The sequence below is a fragment of the Aristolochia californica genome, unplaced genomic scaffold (assembly GCF_029961685.1).
Source record: "Aristolochia californica isolate CCGP_79_NKW_82.1479 unplaced genomic scaffold, dmAriCali1.0.hap1 SCAF_14, whole genome shotgun sequence".
Classification (NCBI taxonomy): domain Eukaryota; kingdom Viridiplantae; phylum Streptophyta; class Magnoliopsida; order Piperales; family Aristolochiaceae; genus Aristolochia; species Aristolochia californica.
In genome coordinates, this window is record NW_027181815.1 from 6,814,071 (window position 1) to 6,833,246 (window position 19,176).

At 38.5% G+C, this 19,176-nt stretch overlaps 2 protein-coding genes across 5 annotated transcripts; one reads left to right on the forward strand and one right to left on the reverse strand.

Moving 5' to 3' along the window:
* Positions 1-1,568: 1,568 nt before the first annotated feature.
* On the forward strand, positions 1,569-6,656 carry LOC137949897 (uncharacterized). Its single transcript, XM_068796138.1, has 8 exons — positions 1,569-2,044; positions 2,604-2,713; positions 3,971-4,027; positions 4,168-4,467; positions 4,692-4,942; positions 5,017-5,323; positions 5,423-5,696; positions 5,813-6,656. Exons 1-8 carry the CDS (start codon positions 1,610-1,612, stop codon positions 6,065-6,067), a joined length of 1,989 nt encoding a protein of 662 aa, XP_068652239.1. The 5' UTR covers positions 1,569-1,609; the 3' UTR covers positions 6,068-6,656.
* Positions 6,657-7,679: 1,023 nt separating this feature from the next.
* On the reverse strand, positions 7,680-12,311 carry LOC137950294 (uncharacterized). 4 transcript variants are annotated; one of them, XM_068796684.1, is made up of 10 exons: positions 12,152-12,311; positions 11,934-11,987; positions 11,695-11,820; positions 11,105-11,595; positions 10,241-10,406; positions 10,094-10,144; positions 9,748-9,930; positions 9,526-9,610; positions 8,617-9,380; positions 7,680-8,213 (listed from the first exon to the last, which is right to left on the reverse strand). In XM_068796684.1, exons 4-10 carry the CDS (start codon positions 11,566-11,568, stop codon positions 7,845-7,847), a joined length of 2,082 nt encoding a protein of 693 aa, XP_068652785.1. In that variant the 5' UTR covers positions 11,569-11,595; positions 11,695-11,820; positions 11,934-11,987; positions 12,152-12,311; the 3' UTR covers positions 7,680-7,844. The 4 variants fall into 4 exon arrangements, with proteins under 4 accessions (XP_068652785.1, XP_068652784.1, XP_068652783.1 ...); XM_068796683.1 differs by having other exon boundaries at positions 11,934-12,021; XM_068796682.1 differs by lacking the exon at positions 11,934-11,987.
* Positions 12,312-19,176: the final 6,865 nt, after the last annotated feature.

Consider the following 19,176-nt stretch of genomic DNA (forward strand, 5'->3'; position numbering starts at 1 on the left):
GTGAAGTCATCAACAAACGTAGCAAAAGAGTGAAAACAAAAAACACTGAAAGTACAACACGAACTCTAAACATCTTATTGAATCAATTCAAAAGGAAAATATCACTTGTGTGATGCTTTTCCAACTGACATAATTCACAATCAAACTGCAAATACGATGGAAACAAAGGAAACAAATGACAAAGTGTTTTTTAGATGGATGACCCAATTAGAGATGTCAATCACATGCTAAAGCAAAATTGCCTAATGCTACTTATTTGTTACTCAAACCAGTGTCAAACTAGTAGAGGATACATATCTCATAACCCATACCAATCATTTTTTTTCATTGCAGATCTTGAAACACACAATACGAACGAAAGAATGTGACAAAATAATATAACCAAGTGATTAATTTACTAATAGATAGCATATTCACAAAAAAATATAAGAATACAAAACAATGAAGACAATGAAACGAATAGTGATAATTTTATAGCATAATCTTCTTCAACACAAGTCTAAGACTCGTCTAGAAAAATAATGGAAGTAACAGAAGAAGAATCTACTGGTAAGAATGACTTGAAAAAACAAGCATACATGGTTGAGGAAACAATGTACTTACAGTGGCAGAAGAGTTAGGCTAAATTGAGGAACCAACTCCATTCAGTCCACTTGATTGACCCTTCCCCTTCTTAAGTAGTAATAGTAGTTCATTTGTGAAATCGCCCATATTTGGAGTTATCCAAAACTCTAGCCACACTTTTATTACCTCATTGGTTTACTAAATTTTTTTCCAGTACTTTGCAAAAATGTCTCACAATGCCACAAAAATAACAACTTCTATCTTCGGTAGGACACCTACCTTGACCTCCTCCTCTCCCTCTAGATGTCTTTTGGTGAAAATTTTATATAGGAGGAAAACATGTGAGAGAAATTAGAAGGAAGTCTTAAAATAGAGGGATCAATCAAATAACTAACTAGTCAATGATCAATGTCTATATAAAGATTGATCACTTCCAAAAGATTTTTTTTTTTTTTTTTTTTGTTTGATTGAACAACTGTAAAACAACACTCTAGATGATCAATAAAGTTACAAAATAATCTTAAAGGAGATAAAATAAAATAATACTAATTACGTAATATAGTTAAATAAAGATGATTAATAATGTATTAAATATATAATTATTTTATTTTTTCCAATCATTAAATATTTATTAGTAAATTTAAAAAGTAATATCCGTTCCTTGCTCGCGGAAAAAAATTATCTTCGGTTCCATCCAAAGGAAAATGTAAATTTCCTCGTCGATTCCCTGTGCACTAACAGCCTTACATGTTTATTGGCCACTCGAATAATTTGTACGCCTAAATGACATTAATTGCTCAATCGACTTGCTGTGTCATCCACAGTTAATCTTCAAACACAGTTGTATGTTGTAGAGAGCGACAAGTTAGGAAAAGACGGAGCACGACGAAGCACGAGACGAGAACGAAAGGAGGATGCGTCTTTGACCCACAATTGATCCCATCGCATTTTCCTGTTTTTTCCTCGCTTCACACGCATTTTCCAAAGAGAGAGAGAGAGAGAGAGAGAAAGAGTGTGAAGGGAGAAACTTAATAGAGAGAACGGGATGCTGGGACACCTCCAATCTCCCTCTCGTCTCTCCCTCACCGCCTTCTCCAAACTTCCCGCCGCTTTCCTCCCGGCTCTCCTTTCCTCCCATAATCCTCCCCCTCCCCCTTCGCCCCACCAACGCCCACGAGCCTCCTCTCTTCGCTTCTTCTCCTGCAGACCACCATTCTGTCCGGTTGATCGCTTTCAACCCACTTCGCTGCCTGGATTTGCCTGCATGGTCGGCGAGGGTTTTTCCGGCGGCGTTGCCAGCGATATCTTTCCTGACAAGGCAGCTGATCCACAGATGGAGTCTGGCATGACTGCTGGCGTTGAAAGGATTACGGGTTCTGGTAAGGAACGCCCCAGATTGAAGCTTGAAGAATTAGAATGGGATCATTCTTTCGTCCGCGAGTTGCCGGGGGATCCTAGATCCGATACGATGCCTCGGCAGGTACTTTTTTTTTATTTGCCTGATAATTTTAAGTTGTTTCGTTTGTGTGGGATTTTAATTCTGATTTTTTTGAAAGTTAATTTTTTAATCGGATATCTAAGGTGTTCTTTCTGATTTGAATTTTATGAATTTTCCTTCTGACAGTTCTGCTAAAGCTCAACCATAACCAAAAATGTGAGAAAAAGGAAAAATGGAACCAACAATACCTTCTTTCGTTCTGTATTGATTATCTTTTTAAAATAAATATGGATTTTTTGGAGGTATATATAGTGGAGGGAACAGTGTATGGTTGGTTTGCAGCCTATGGTGGGAATTTTTAAGATTGTGAACTTCTGTCTAGTTTGGTCCTCGGTGGATGCTCCTGTTCGATTTGCTCTCTCTCTCTCTGATGGTAGAAACCGGTCGAAGTGGCAGAGAGTTGACTGTTCATAGGGTTCTTCGTAGGCACAGTGACATTTTAGACGAGGGAGTCCACTCAATGGACTGCTTGTATATTAAAGCGTGATTTTCATTTAGAAGACTGGGTTTATGGTTATGATTTTTAGTATTTCTTTTCCAGGTCCCACACGCTTGTTACTCCAAAGTATCGCCTTCTGCAGAAGTGAACAACCCTGAGTTGGTGGTATGGTCAGAGTCTGTCGCTGAGTTGCTTGACCTGGACCCCAAGGAGTAAGTGGTTCTTCTCAATCATCATACGACTTTCAATGTTAGTAATTTTGTTTCCTTAGATGATGGATAAGGCGTAAATTTTTTCTTTTGTCTGTTGACCGGATGATAATCATTGGTCAGAAGTTATAACACAAACTGATGCAAAAGGAGCCATAAATCTTTTGAAGCAATAGGTAACCAATGATAGAGACCAAATGGCGTAGGTCCATGAATCATTGTTATGCAACAATTCTCTGGTTAGGTATTTTCTTAGTGCATCCTAACTCTGATATGGCTCATGCTAGCATCCATCTCAACTAACTAATTTTTTTCTGAAAATTTGTGTCCAAAAAATTCACCTGGCTTTCCCTTGCCAATTAGTGCTAATGGTATGTCTATATCCCTGCTTCAGTTTCAATTTGAATAAGGATATGTTTCCTTATGAACTGTCATTTACATCTGTAGCTCAAGAACCTTGGAAAGCCACCAAAAACAGTTCCTTTATTGGTTGCATTTATCTCAAATCTATGATGTCAAGGTTTCAAGGATAAATGTTTCAATTAGACCAGGACACATGAGCTAGATAGGATTGCATTATGCTGGATAATCCAGTTCAAAACTTTCCAGATAATCCAGTTGGATTGTTTTGTCCAACTGGGACCTGGCTGACCCAACTTGTCTGAGTATGAGAGATGCAGGGCGTTTGCTTGTCATGCACATGCTTTACTATCCCATACCTATTTTCTTATCTCATATATAACTCGACTTTTTTGAGAGGAGTTTTAAGGTTTTTAATCAATTTTGACTTTTTCAAACATTATCCGCAATGTGATGTCAAGTAAGTTTTATATTATACAATGAAGCTAAAAGTTAACTTGTAATGACTATCTAATGATCTGCTTTCTTCTTGGACAAAGCAAACACTCAAATTTATTAAAAATTAAATGCTTAATTAAATTGATTCACTGTATATATGGATGTTTATAATTATTTTTGTCTTATTCATCGTACCAGTTGAACTTGTGGACTAACTGGTTCAACTGGTTGGACCGGTTTCAGTAACTTGACCGGGTCAAGGATTGGATCAGGTTTAAACATGCCTTTTCACTTCTTCGAGCCATTTTTAGTAAGTCGCATAACCTGACTGACGAATATGTTTGCCCAAATTGGTTCCGGTCTCCTTGCTTAGTGTACAGAGCGATCATCATGAATGATATTTTCTTTTTTAATGCATTTGCTTCTTGAAGATGATGTATGGACATTTGTTTGCACTTTCAGGTTTGAAAGGCCAGATTTCCCACTTATTTTTTCCGGGGCTTCCCCTTTGGTGGGAGGGTGAGTATTGGCTGCAAATATCGTATTCCTCACTTAAACGTTTTCTGCAGTTGCTATATTATATTGGATTCTGTATCCTGCTCTTTCAACTAATATCAAATTTTTCTTTTTTTTTTTCTTTTGTAAAATTCTTTTGACAGGTTGCCTTATGCCCAGTGCTATGGAGGTCATCAGTTTGGCATGTGGGCCGGTCAGCTGGGTGATGGCCGTGCAATCACTTTGGGAGAACTTGTAAATTCCCGAGGTGAAAGGTGGGATTTACAGCTCAAAGGAGCTGGAAAGACTCCTTACAGTCGTTTTGCAGATGGTCTTGCTGTCTTGCGTAGTAGTGTCAGAGAGTTCCTCTGCAGTGAATCCATGCACCATTTGGGAATTCCAACCTCTCGTGCTCTTTGTCTTGTCACCACAGGGAAGGATGTTACTCGTGACATGTTTTATGAGTATGTGCTACTTATTTCACTAAAAAATGGTGCTTTAACTCATGTGCATGCAGTTGGTGTTGTCTTTTGCTAACATGCTGTTCCATCTTCTGTATGAAAGTTTTCAAGATACTGGAATAGTGATTCCTGCCTTTCTTTTTGAGACTTAACTAATTGCTTCTTTCCTGCATCATCTGCTGATTTTATTCATCCGGTTTTGATTTTGTTCTTCTCTTCTTGTGCAGTGGCAACCCAAAAGATGAACCAGGGGCTATTGTTTGCCGAGTTGCTCAGTCATTTTTGCGTTTCGGATCATTCCAGATACATGCTTCTAGAGACAAAGAAGACATTGAAATTGTTCGCATTTTGGCAGACTATACTATAAGACATCACTTTCCTCATTTGGAGAACATGAACAAAAGTGAAGACTTATCCTTCAAGATAGAAGGTCAAGAAGGGACCTCAGCAGTGGATCTGACAGCAAACAGATATGCAGGCATGTTTTTTCTGTGCTTTTCTTTTCCTCTCTATCTTTCTCTCTTAAGTTAACTTGTTCCAATTGCTTATCAGCATGGTCGGTTGAGGTCGCTGAACGCACAGCTTCATTGGTTGCCAGATGGCAGGGAGTAGGGTTCACTCATGGTGTTCTGAATACAGATAACATGAGTGTGTTAGGTCTCACTATTGATTATGGACCCTTTGGATTCCTTGATGCCTTTGATCCATCTTACACACCAAACACCACGGACCTCCCTGGAAGGAGGTACTGCTTTGCAAACCAGCCAGACATTGGCCTGTGGAATATTGCACAATTCACAACAACTCTATCAGCAGCTGAATTGATTAGCAAGGAGGAGGCCAATTATGCAATGGAAAGGTATTGTGGAAAAGTTTGATTGGTGAGGTACTCTTAAGTAAAAACCTTGTTATTCTTAGATAGTTTTCTTGATTGATTGCCTGTTCTAATTTCTGACAGATATGGCACGAAATTTATGGATGAGTACCAGTGTATAATGACTAAAAAACTTGGCTTGCCAAAGTACAACAAACTACTTATCAGTAAACTTCTTAATAACATGGCCGTGGATAAAGTTGACTACACAAATTTCTTCCGGACCCTGTCTAATATTAAGGCAGATCCCAACATTCCAAAAGATGAGCTGCTTGTGCCTTTGAAGTCTGTTCTGCTAGATATTGGGAAGGAGCGGAAGGAAGCATGGATCAGCTGGGTGCAGACCTACATCCAGGAGGTATGAGAATTGCCAGTCCCATCTTGTATTTATATGAAGACATTTTTTGGTAAAGTTAGATTTTCACCTTGAAAAATTCATATTGACTTTTTTTTTTTTTTTTGTCTGTTTCAAAGCTTGAATCCTCTGGCATATCAGATGAGGAGAGGAAGGTTGCAATGAATAAGGTGAATCCCAAGTACGTTCTGCGGAATTATCTCTGCCAAAGTGCCATTGATGCAGCTGAACAAGGTGACTATGAAGAGGTACGAAGGTTGCTAAAGGTTATGGAAAGACCTTACGATGAACAAGCAGGGATGGAAAAATATGCACGATTACCTCCAGCGTGGGCTTACAGACCGGGTGTATGTATGTTGTCTTGTTCGTCTTGAGCAGGTTTTGCTTGGAGAATTTTACAAGTGTACTAGTGTATGTAGATGGGCAGGAAGTCTATAATGATCCAAGAAATTTAGAAATTTAGCTAATGGGGCTGAAAATCATGTACATATATTGCTGTTAATCTAGTCGTTTTGAGTTGTGACGAGAGCGGACTTGAGACTACCACGTTGGTTGATAGGCAGTACAACATTATGCAACTACTCCAGCTTATGTCAATTTCTGGTACAATTCGTATTGGACTATTCACAGGGATGATCGAGGGCCAAAGCTTCAACAGAAAAATGTCTTTTAGCTGCATTTTCTTACCGAAGTGGGAGCGCCAGGTTATTCAGCTTTCCATCCCCATTTCTTGCATCAATCTAGACATTAGTCACATATCAACTACAGAAAAAGCAAGCTAATTTCTCTATTAAGAAGAAGACACACACATATGCTGCCATTGATGCTCCTGACTGAAAGAAGCGTTTTCCTCCTTGTACTAATAGCCGAAATTGTGTTTTATATATCAGCGAAATATGTGTATTGCATTATCCTTTTTGTATTTTTAGTTTTTTGCTATTGAGGCATGGCCTTATAATTTATTGAAACCAACCTTACATTTTGACCATTTTTATGTAGTTATTGTATTGGAGCGGCTTTTTAGATGTAATATCATCCAAATTTCCATCTAAATGTAATAATGCGACTATTAATAACAATTTACAGAACCTTTAGATATTGGATAATGCAATATATAAAACTTCGGCCCCTATAAAAAATCTGATCGAATTGTCTTTCTTAAACTTTAACTCAATCGTACCCAGAAGTCGGTAAAATATGAAAATTGAGCACTGTGCGTGGTTCAAAACCAATGATGGGAGCACTAAGAAATACTATCAAACATCAACCGATTCAGAATCCATCTGTGTCTACTTTAAAATACCCGGTAACGATATCCCAACATGGAACCCATCCTCGATGTTTTAGTTGGAATGATCCATCATGGTTATGCTAACTTGCAACGTTTTTTTAAAGAGAGCCATTTTGGTTCAGGGGTTGAGGAACCTGATTCGAACGTACACCAGATTCAATTGATCTCGAGTTAAAATGGACCCAGTGAAATCCGGGTTGTTGGTGACTGGGGACAAAATGAGGGACGAGTCTCACCCCTGGCCTGATTCATCCTCTCCAAATCTGGATCGACTCAGCTAAATCACAGCTTAACCCCGACACATGGTAAAACCATAGATAAAACTCGGATGACATGAGTCAATCAAAATGGTTAATTCCAACTCAGTTGGGTTTCGTCCGCGCTGGACCAGATTTTCAATGTTCTGGTCCAGTTCAACCCAGAGAAAAGGATAGGGAAGAGGTGGGACGGTTCACGTGGCAGACTCGGGCTTGGAAAATCTAATATTCTTAACCCAGTGAGAGAAACCTGAAGCAATGTAGTGAAGGCAAATGTTTAACAACAACGTGCGAAAGCCAAAATAATTATTGAACGGCACAACAACAGAAGATGCAACAACTGTACACTTGCCGCTTTGCCGCTGGGTCTTGGTAACTTTTTCACGCCACTCGCTTTTCGATAATTGAATTTACACAAACACTAATTGACCGAAACCGGACAACAACCAGGCACCAGGCCGCAGGTTTCTTTCATAATTTCCTAAAGCAAAAAATAGGCAACAGAAACAGATGGTGGCATTGGCAGCAAACCAAAATAAGCCCTCCCAAAATGAATAAACTTCGCATTTCGTATTAGGTTACCTGCTATCACCGACCGGGTACTTAAAAACCAGCCCACCCAGCAGGCTGAGAAACCTGCTTCGGTTCTCTGCTTTTAGGCTCACCAAATCGCTGAGAATGACTTCCTCGTCCAAGATTCCTGGATATCTGAGACCCAGCAGTAGTTGCGCCAAAATTATCCTGACCGAAACCCCAGTTGTCAAAAGGAGAGTTTGCTGCAGGCTGACTGCTTTTGTGATTATTTATTGTTCGAACAGATTTAGATAGGTTGCTCTTCAATGAAGGCGTTGGCTTTGACTCGTCTGAGAAAGCCTGCCATGTGTTGGTGTTGGATTCTGTTGATGCGGTCGAAATGTTTGCAAACATTCCCTGCTGGAGCTCCCAAATAGAACCTTCAATTTTCTCCCTTTGCTGCCAAACAAAAACTCTTAGTAAGGAAAAAAAAAAAATCTTCCTAGAGTTTAAGTAAAAAGTCCTAGAAGAACAGTCGTACAAGTTTTTAGGATCTATGAATCTTTAACACTCTCAGGAGCTAAGACACATTTTGACCGACTTGAAACACAGAAGCATTTGATCTATTTTTCTCTTCTTGTTCCTTAAATTCTAATAAATGTTCTCAACTGAGTATTTCTCTTTTTTTCTTAAATTCTAATGACTGTTCTCCACTGAGTATTTCTCTTCTTGAATTGCATGTTTCCTGAGCTAAAAATATTTTTCCAAAATGAATTCAACTTCATGTCCTAGAAAGTAGCAAACTGTATCGATCACTCATAACAGGACACTGATTTGGAGTATTTCTGGAAAGAAGCAATACCAGAGAGCTTCCAGGAGAGCTTTGGATTCTTGAGTCATCCTTTTTAGGGGATGGGGATCTTGCTGCTAGTGCATTTTTTAGCTCCTGGATTTCCTGCCGTTGCGAGCGACAAATTGCAGAAAGCTTCTCATACTTGGAAGTCATCTCAGCCTTCTCCAAGTTAGCTTGCTTCAGCTGCTCCTTCAGTCTCTCCACTTCAGATTCTAGTTCTTCCTTCCTTGAATCACTGTTGGCCTTATTCTTATCCCCTGTGTTGAGCTTACTATTATCAAATTCAGCTACAAATGAGTTGAATGCCTCATTCTGGAAAGTTCCCACATTGTCGAAATTTGATGTTTTCGGCTTTTCTAAACCATGGTGTTGTTTGTCCTCTGAGAAGAACCTTATCTCGAAATCTTCATTGTGGTTATCATCAAATCTCCTCAGCGAATTTCCATGACCACTTCTTCTGAATTGAGTCCTTGCCATCTGAGTATGATTATGATCTCTTGGAGGGCTATTGTTGTCTTTGTGTTGAGTGTGTTTTGGTGTTATTTCATTGTGAGGCTCATCAAACATTGGACCCTTGTCCTCTGCAACCTTGGCATCCTTTGCATGCAGCGTGGACCAAAAAGCACCCAAGGGCCCTCCCTCACCAGCTACCTTTGAAGTAGCATGAGATAGCTTAGACTTTTGTGGGGAAGTATGTCTAGCTTGATCTCCAGAAGGTGGAGGATGTGCCTTCTGAGGAAAGGGAGATGTCCTCTTAGGAGGACCAAATTTGCCTGTACAACCAATCCGTAAATAATCAATAAAGGAAACTATGAATGACCACAATTTAAGAAACCCACTATAAGACCAGGTACACAGTTTTACTGCAAGAAGTGATTTACACCTATCTTGTGGCTTTCAGAAAAAGTATGTTCTGACCTTCATCAGAGACACCTGAAGTAGTTGAGTCTGGGAGCTCCTTCTGCAACTCTGGAGGTAATTGCTCGTTAACATGAAACCACACCTGTTACAGAGGAGACGTTGGGCATAAATGATCAGAAAGGAAGTGTATCAGCATCTATGATTACTCTCACAGATACAGATAATCTAGAACTAACCTAGATTCATCGAGATGAATGTCCAATCAAGCAAAGCCCTTGCCTGCGTGATGTCTGGTCTATTGTCTGGAGAGGCTTGCAGCATGTCACGGATCAAGTCTATCAGTGCAGGACCATATTTTGGAAGCTCAGGGATGCGATAATTCCCATTCAGGATTTGTAGCTTTGATTCACCATCAAATGCCGATTTGAAGTAACAAATGCGATAGAGAAGGCATCCAAGAGCCTGCAGGATAAACAGAAATTAGTGTAACTTCTATAATTGAAGGAACAGAGATGTAGATGCCCGGTATATTTGGCATCATTTTAGAAACAATTATGTCATTTCAATCAGAAATAAATTACCAACAACTACATGTCTTAGATAACATAACTGTCATTCATCTTACCCATATGTCCACTTTCTCACTAATAACTTCTTTTCGGAAAAGATCCCACATCTGAACTTTGATAAAAAAACACAAATATAGAAGTTACTGGTTGTGTCAAAATGGACCACTTTAACTAAAAACAGCAGATTAAGGTTTCAAATCAACCTCTGGTGCCCTATATGCAGGCGTTGTATGCTTCCTGATGTTATCTTCTTCAATACCCATCTCTTCGGGCCTATCAAAGCGTTTGTGGTTTGTTGAAGTACTACCAAAATCACATAATTTCCATGCTCCATCAGGTCCTAAGAGTACATTCTCAGCTTTCAGGTCTCTGCAAATGCAATAGCGATGAAAGGCGTTAAAATAGTCATCAATTTTTTTTATAAATATAAATTACAAGTAAATTATTTAGTATATCTTCCACCAAAAGGGTCACACAAATCCTGGAGTACATATTGCATCGTGGTTTAATCAAAGGAATACAATCAATAAGTAAATCACCTAAAAAAATCATATGCCATTCACACAGAAAATCAGTATCAAGGCCAATAGATTACAGGCACAAAACCAAGATTGGTCCTGTCAAAACCGAACTCAAATAAAATGCAAAAGTTCTGTTTTTTACAGCTGGCTTTTCAGCCAGACCTCTACAATATCATTTTTTTCTTCATTAATAAATTCCAGGTTAACTTTCATAACAAATATACCATTTGGTCACAAAAACTAGGATTTGGAGAACCAAAATCATTAAAGAAAATACCAGATTTCACATGCACTACTGAAATAGAGAGGGAGTTGCCATTCAGACGATGAAACTAGACAAAAATCTGACTACATATCCATCCTAAGCAACATGATCGGTGAAAACCCTCATCGGATATGACTAAACAGGATTATGATGATAGCTTCAATCAAACAAGAAAATTATGATGATAGCTTCAATAAAACAAGAAAAACAGAGTCTAAAGTTGAAGAGAAGATAGAAACCATAGGAACAAGAAGGAATTACTTGCAAACAGAAGTTCTTACCTGTGAGCAGTTGGTGGTGACTGGCAGTGCATAGCAAATACTGCGTTACACACATCCCTGAAAATGGAAAGGATTTGTTTCTCCTCAAAATAATCGGCACCTCTACTCTCCAACACAGTAACCAATGACTTTTCACAAAATTCCATCAGAAGCAAAGCTTCCTTTGTCCTACCCATATCAAAAATAGCGTGAGAATGAAGGGTGACGACATTTGGGTGCCCCATGAGAGATTTCATGACCGAAACTTCCTTCTTCACAAGATCAAGAGATTCCTCATCATTGCATATAATATGTTTCAAAGCGTATTGCTTTGACGGATTAATAGCATCACGAGCGGCATAAACGCAAGAAAATCCACCCTCAGCAACAATATTCTTTACATGGACTTTGAAATTTCCAATATCGACTGTGCGGCCTTCAAGACCCGTGTGTTCTTTGGGCATGAATTGTTTGAACCTCCACATGATTGGAAAAGGTAACGATACCTTTGCCTACGACTCCAAGCAGCAGATATTAGAAAAATATGAGCTTTCTACAGATCAAAGGGTGAAACTACGAACTTGAAGACTGTTATGAAGAGAGAGAAATACTTGCTAAAGCCTGCAGGTATCCAAAATTTTGGAAGAAGAAGCAATTATCAACAATCAGAAAAGCTCAACAGTCGGATCCAAGATCTTAACGCCGTTCCGGAAAGCAAGCGATCTCCGGTGACAGATCTGCAAAAGCCACCCAAATTCAGGACATTTCAGATATCATTTATTAATAAGAGGATTCATGAAAGTAATGGTAAATGAAAAAGCTCAATATCTGAATCAACGGCTACACCTACATTCAAGCTAACCATCTCCGGCACTCTACTAATGACTTGAAACGGGGATAAACTCTGATGAAGTTCAAAATACCGACAAGTCACAGATCTATCAACATAATCAGAAGTTCAAAATAATTCCAGACACATGTTCAAAGTTCAAACCGGATCTTTCTCAACAGATTGCAAAATCAGACAGGAAAAGACAAACAGAAAAGCCAATACACGAAGGAACCAACCATGCAGAGAGCGGAATCATCGAGAAAGTAGCCAAAAGGTTCAATTTAGCAGCCGGGGTAAGAGGCGAAGAAGCTCTCAGCGATGCCACCCGCAGAGGCGATCGGTTGAGCGCGTCCGGCAGGGAGAAGAATAAGCGTGAGAGAAAAGGAGAAAGGAGAGAGAGGCCGGCAAAAGCAATCGCGATGGCGGGTGAAGGTTGATTTTATAGGCGAAAAGCCGTCGTCAAGTATAAGCGCGGTTTCCGCTCACATGAGCAGTGCGTGACGTCCTTGCTCTTTCGGGCGGATCGGCGCATCGAGGCACCGTACTCGTACATGCTGCCAAAAAGAAGCTCCCGAGTCCGGTCCCGACTCGGGACTCGTCCCTCGTGTTGGAGTTGTTCACTTGTTCCGCCTTCGATCGGCGAATCATTAATGGTCCCCACTAACATGGACGATAGGCGATTGATTGTAACGCGTCGATGAAGAAGATGCAGACGACACGTTGTGGGCCTATACTGAAATTATAGCCATATGCTTATAGGCTCTCAGATTGGTGTCTAATAAAGAAACGAAATTAACGAGAAAGCTTTATGAAATTAATCCGGGAAAGGTGCACCAAATTCTGCGGTTGAAGAGTCAAAATTAGCTTTATAGCATCAATTACGTGATTAAGGTGTCACCCGGATTAGTTAATTCAATAAAAAAATTTATTTCTTTTTCTACTTTCAAACAAATAAGAGAAACATTAGTGAGGGTTGAGTGATGACAAGGGAAATAAATCCCTTGCTTAGATGTTGGGCAATTTGAGGAACAAGTCATCCCAAATGGGCAATATGAAAAGTGAAGTTTGATGATTCGGTTTAAGTCGGCCAAAATGATCAAAGATGTTTGCAATCTAAATTAATTACAAAAGCTTAACACAAATTTTCATAAGCATTGTAAAAGATTGGTAGAGAAAGATACACATCGAAACAAATAAAAAAAAAAAAATCTAATAACTACTTAAACAAACTAAAATATTTGTCAATTTTTAGAGTTGTTTAGTGTAAACTCGTTTGTTTAGTTGATTTTTAAGACTGATTTTTTCTCTTATATTTGTTTTGTGCAAGTTGTACCACTTAAAAAAGAAAGATCGATCCCTAGCTCGAGGGGAAGAAGCAGAAGACAAAGTACATATGAAGAGGCATTTATGAGCCTATGATGAAGAATTTTACGAGTTGTAATATGAATTTTTATGCAACTAGTAATACACAACATTCAAGTAAGAAGGGGAATAAAAAATGAAGAATTTAGTAACTAAAGAATATTGATGACTAAGAATTTTTTCTTTGCAAGATGAGGTTTATAATTCCATTTCGAAGGGACTGTTGAAGAACAAATATGAAAAAAGTGTTACATGACTATTGTCGTAAGGACTCTCACAAAGCAAGAATTAGCATAACAAAGTCTTATAAGAGTCTCATCGAAGGACGTCTCACATAAGTGTTTTAGTTCAAACATGTTTTAATTCTTTTAGTTCTCTATAATTTTTTTTTTACTTCGTTTCTTCTTATGAGTTCTATCATGGGTGTACCTGAAACATGGGTTCTTCAGTTTTACTTTGATTCTATGTATTCTCTTTATTATAAATAGATATCAATATACTCAATATATACATAGTCAATGAATTACTTTTTTTCCTAAAATTTGAATAAAGTGATTACAAATATTTAAATTCAACAACAAAGAATTTGTTATATGATATGGTTGTCTTTTTTTAGGTAATGATATTTTATAATTTAATTTTATAAAAATATATGCACAATTGAATGTTTAAAAAAAGAAGATTGCCACATTCACACATACTTATGATATTAACAAAGATGATAAAATACAAAGTATTGAGCAAATCGAGTAAATTATTTCGATCTAATTACTTGATAGAGCAATAAGTTCTAAGGTTTAAGAAGCAATAGTAAGATTTATGATGCATGATCCATGTGGTACGTTGGATACTAGCACACCGTGCTTAATAAAAAGTAAATGTTCCAAGAAATATCCGAATAATTTCAATAAAGAGACTGTTATAGATAAAAATCATTGCGCTCTATACAAAAGACAAAATGATCGTAAAGTTTTGATTGTGAAAGAGGTTGAGTCACGTAATCATGGGTAATATCATACAATGTGAATTTGCTTAGAAAATATGATGCTCATATTAATGTACTGCCACTGAAGAGCAAGGCACAAATAAACTATATAAAAAGCAAAATTCACAAGTATGGGATCAATGTGTAAATAAAAAGTAACTGCAAAATGAGGGTAAGAGGAATTGATTCTCAAGGCACTACATTAGTTGATAAATAGTTCACAAATTGAATTTTAAATGTTGGTAATAGAAATATCAATAATAAATGTTGAATTTCCCAAGTGCAACTTTCATAACAGGAAATTTTAGCTAAATATTGTAGCTTACATAATCCATTTTTAAGGTGATGTTATTGATCAGTTTAGTCTTCATAATGTTGTTGTCCTTTTGTGATTGAATTAGAGGACTAAAATCATTTACTTGGTGCAAGTTTTTCATAAGCAACCTTTATTTGAAAAACAAGCAACAACTTTTAAGCCACATGAAAGAGAAACATGCCTCTCAACTCATCTAATTAACTCTCATATATGAAGCCCCACTAAATGCATGGTCCCATAGCCAACCAATATTTCTACCCTAACATATATATAAGCATTGGAGCTTTAGGACATGCAATTCTTCTAAAACCATGTCTTAGCGATGCATTCAAATATTTCAAAAACTGTAATTTCCTTAATAAGGCTTAAATCATGCTTGGAAATCAATTTTGCACACTTGCAGTAGGTGTGATCGATCATTCTACAAAGATTTGATATATCATATAGAATGTAGTTGGACAAACTTTATAAAGCTTAATTGACCATCCTGCATAGGTGTGATCAATCATATAGAATGCAATAAGGTAGGACTTATAAAGCTAGATCGATCATTCTAAACAAACATGATCGATCATCCACTGTAGCATGATCGATCATATAGAATACTATTTAGCCAATTCTATAAAACATGATTAGTTAATTGATGAGACATGATCGACCAACAAGTTTTATAAAAAGGTTAAGAACTTGTTGATTGATATCTTGGTCGAATATACTTTTTCATTGATTGATTAACACTTTTTACAGTTTTTTTTAAACAATAAAAACAATCATTTTGGCTAGGAATTTTATAAATAGGTTTTAAAGCTCATTGGAGAGCAGTAACTGAGCATTTATTAGCATCTATAGTTAGCACGTAGTTTTTAAAATTTTATGCAATTTTATTTATAAACAAGGTACACACAAGATTAAAATCAAACCCATTATAATGGATGGATGAGATTGTAAGGTACAGTAGGGTTCAAAAATAACCCCTTGCAGGTGAAGCTGGGATGGAGTTACGAGGTGGGGTTGAAAAACTAACCCCATCATAGGGAGGGTGTGGATGTGGTTATAGGGTTGGGGTTGGGCTGTCATGTGTTAGAGTTAGGTTTCTTAAAACCCATCCCACCTGGTATCCCTATGTAAGAGTGATCCTAGGGACAAATTCATATCGAAGAACGAGGAAGACGAGCAAGGCCTCTGCAAGGATTGGAGGAAGCTAGTTTGTAAAGGATAACTATCAGAGACAACCACCATGTGTACACACTGGTTAGCTAGAGAATAAAAGTGCATTGGAGATGTGTGATATAAAAACCATATAGAGTGTGTTAAAGTTGGGTTTAAGTTCATTTTTAATTGAATAGCCAATAACTTCAGTTGATCCTCCCTACCTTATCATTTTCGTTGCCGGGGCCCCTTTTAAAATTTCTTCACTTCAGGACAGTGGAGGGTAGTTTTCTTTGAAATTTCAAATGCTGTCTTCGTAGGAAGATGACCAAAAAGCAGACCTCAGCCAGTTGCTTCTCTCTTTTCCCAAACTCTTTAAATCAGAGGAGACCAAAGGTCTCGACATGCCTCTGTTGAAGTTTTAATTTCTATTGGGTAAAACCAGCACAAATGCTGGGAATAAAGAAACAAAAAGAGAAAAGAAACCTCTCTTGGATTTTGGATTTTTTTTCTCGATCTTCAAGACGCCAAAAGAAGGGAAAAAAAGAAAGCCACAACCCCTCAAGGCCTTGACTGTCTCTTCCAACTACTACTCTGTTAAGGCGAACTCTAATCCTAACTAAGCTACTCAAGATTAAATCAACTCTTTTTAAGGTAATCCATCAAGAAATGATCTTCCATAAGAGCCCTACAGTACGGAGATCAGGCAAACGGGTAATCATTTAAAAAGTCTAGCAGCTCGCGTCAAGTTGAATCAGGCAACCTTGTCATTCGAGCTTCCTAGTGTCTTGACCCAGCAATGGATGAATTGGTTGTGCAATATGGAGATATTGCTTGACTGGGCCAAAGCTTTTATCAACACTGAAGCAGCTTGACTGAATCAATACCCTTCATACCAACAATTGATGGTAAAAGTTCTAAAATGATATCTATCCGCGTTACGAGGTACACTTCAATACGTTCTGAACAATTTCGCACTAACAGCACCTCTTTTAATGGCGGAGTAGAATGACAAGTGATGTGTTTTAAACTCCTCGTTCTACTCGCCGGTTTCTTTTTTAGTTAGCCCGAAAAGAGGTCATGAACAAGTACCTCGTCGGACCCCTTTTAGGCCTACCTGACACAATTTGTCTGCAAAACAAAGGAGTTTGTAACGCCGGATGTATCACTCTACTCCGCCATTAAAAGAGGTGCTGTCAGTGAAAGATCATCAGGAATATGCTGAAATTTATCAACTGGTAACACGATTAGCCACCAATAATCTGACAATCAGAATTGGAAAATGAAGATCTTTGGAAGTTTTCATTGATTAGTCTTGTTGAACCCGTTATGTTGGTGGATGCATCAAACAATTAGTATAATTCATAACGATTCAAGAACAGAAGGCTGGCAGACATTAACTGAAGGAGAGCATTCACCGTGACAAGTTTTGATTAATAAAAAAAGAAGAAAAAAATTGGAAGTTTTGAGTAGGTAATGATCGAACAGCAGAGTGTCAGGCCAACCACCAGACCAGGCCTTCAAAATAAGGATCATTAAAATTTCCAAACAGTAAAACCCATAAATTGAGTACATAGGAAGAAGAAAGAAAGCGAATACCATTGAGACCTTTCATAGTGACTTATAATTAATATAATCCAATACCCTTGAAAGAGGAAGAAAATCAAAAGAGAAAGTAAAAAGAAGTAATCCCACTCTACAACCAACAATGTCTCCTCATCTCAGCACCACGCAGGAAACGTAAACGAGAGCAGAGTACAGCTCGTTTACAATCCTCTAGCCAGCATCTCCTGAAACAACCTGTAAGACTCTTGCTTTTCTAACCTAAATTTCTCGCGACAATTCGCGATAAAAACATCAGCAAGTCGATTAATCTCATCTACATCTCCATCCCCTGTGTGATTCTCCGCCTGCTTCTCTTCCAGCCAATGCGGTAGACCTGTCAAGGGAGGTCCTGGTTCGCAGTCACCGCCGTCCTCGATCGTGACAACTGAGTCGTAGTCCACGTTGTTGGCATCTGTAGGTGCTGGATCCGGCATGGGACGGACGTGGGAGGAGCACCAATTGTAATGCAATCTGATGAAGCCGTAGAGACTGTTCTTCTTGCTTCTCTTATGCTTGTCACAGTAGCTTTTGTTCTTGTTGACGAGGTTCATGAGCATGGACTTGACTCTGGTGAGGATACGGAGTAGATGGCACAAGTGTCTTAGGACCGGAGATCGAACTAAGGTTTTGATCTTCATGGAGTTTGGAGCTGGGAGAACGACCTGCATGGTGAACTGATGAGAGGTAACTGGAAGGTGTTGCGGGAGGCAGAAGACCATTTGAGCAGGCGAATGGGTAGAATGTCTTTATAAAAGGGGAACCTCGTGAACTTCGGCTGAATACCGGAAGTACCCTCCAAGGCCACCTGACGTAGTAGTACTACTACGTTCAATTCAACAAAAAATAAAGGAAGATTGGAACTCATCACTTTCTTTCTGAGAGTAGCAGATGTGAAGAGAATATAGAACAAAGGAAGCAAAGGGGATGAGGAGCAGTCACAGTAAGAAAATCCCAAGCTAACTTTAGTCAGATACATCCAATCGCATGGAAGATTGGAATACATCACGTCCTTTTCTTTATTCTCTACAAATTTACTAACTTTCTCCCTTTGGAAAACTCCCTTTTAATTGAATCGTCTTCTTCTCTGCCGTGGGATCCTAAAAACAGTCTTTTGTTCATTCCTCAACAAACGAATGGAAATCGGGGCGATATCTTTGTTGAGTGCGTTGTGGCATCCAAAATGTGACGTGGGGTTGTCCTAGTTGAGCCATTGATCGAGGCCAAAGAAGGCACTCATCCTTTTGGTGCGGGCCGGAGGGTTACTACGTTGGGAAGTAGCAGAGATTGCGGTCAGCATCGATTATTTCTCAGTTGCTTCATCCCCTTCAATCATTTGTACATGGGAGAAAACATGAAACGGTGCACTCTCACATAGGAATACAAAAACATGCTAGGTTATCTAACCCAGACCTATATGGAGATTTTCCAACAGTTGACATGTTATTTTGCCTAGATCCACAAAAGGGATTTACAAGAGCTTATTAGGGGCACCAGCCTAGACCCACTTAAATTTCCAACCCTACTTGTCTACACAAGGATTTAATGGCTCACGACTGTAGCAACCAAGCCTTAACAACCTTCACCGAGTCACATAGGCTTATCCTAATCAAGTATGATGATGATGATGGTTTTGCCAAGCCAAGACTTGACCTAGAAATGCAAGGGGTTACTTGCTTATTATTCAAGTGCAAACGATAAGCACAACCAGTCTGATGCGCCCACCTATGTAATAGCACCTCAAATAATTGTTGATAGTTTGATTTCTAAGTATTTTGAATATTTTTCAAAGGAGGGGAAACACATAAAACAACTCAATAGAATAATGACTTCAAAGTATAGCCCAT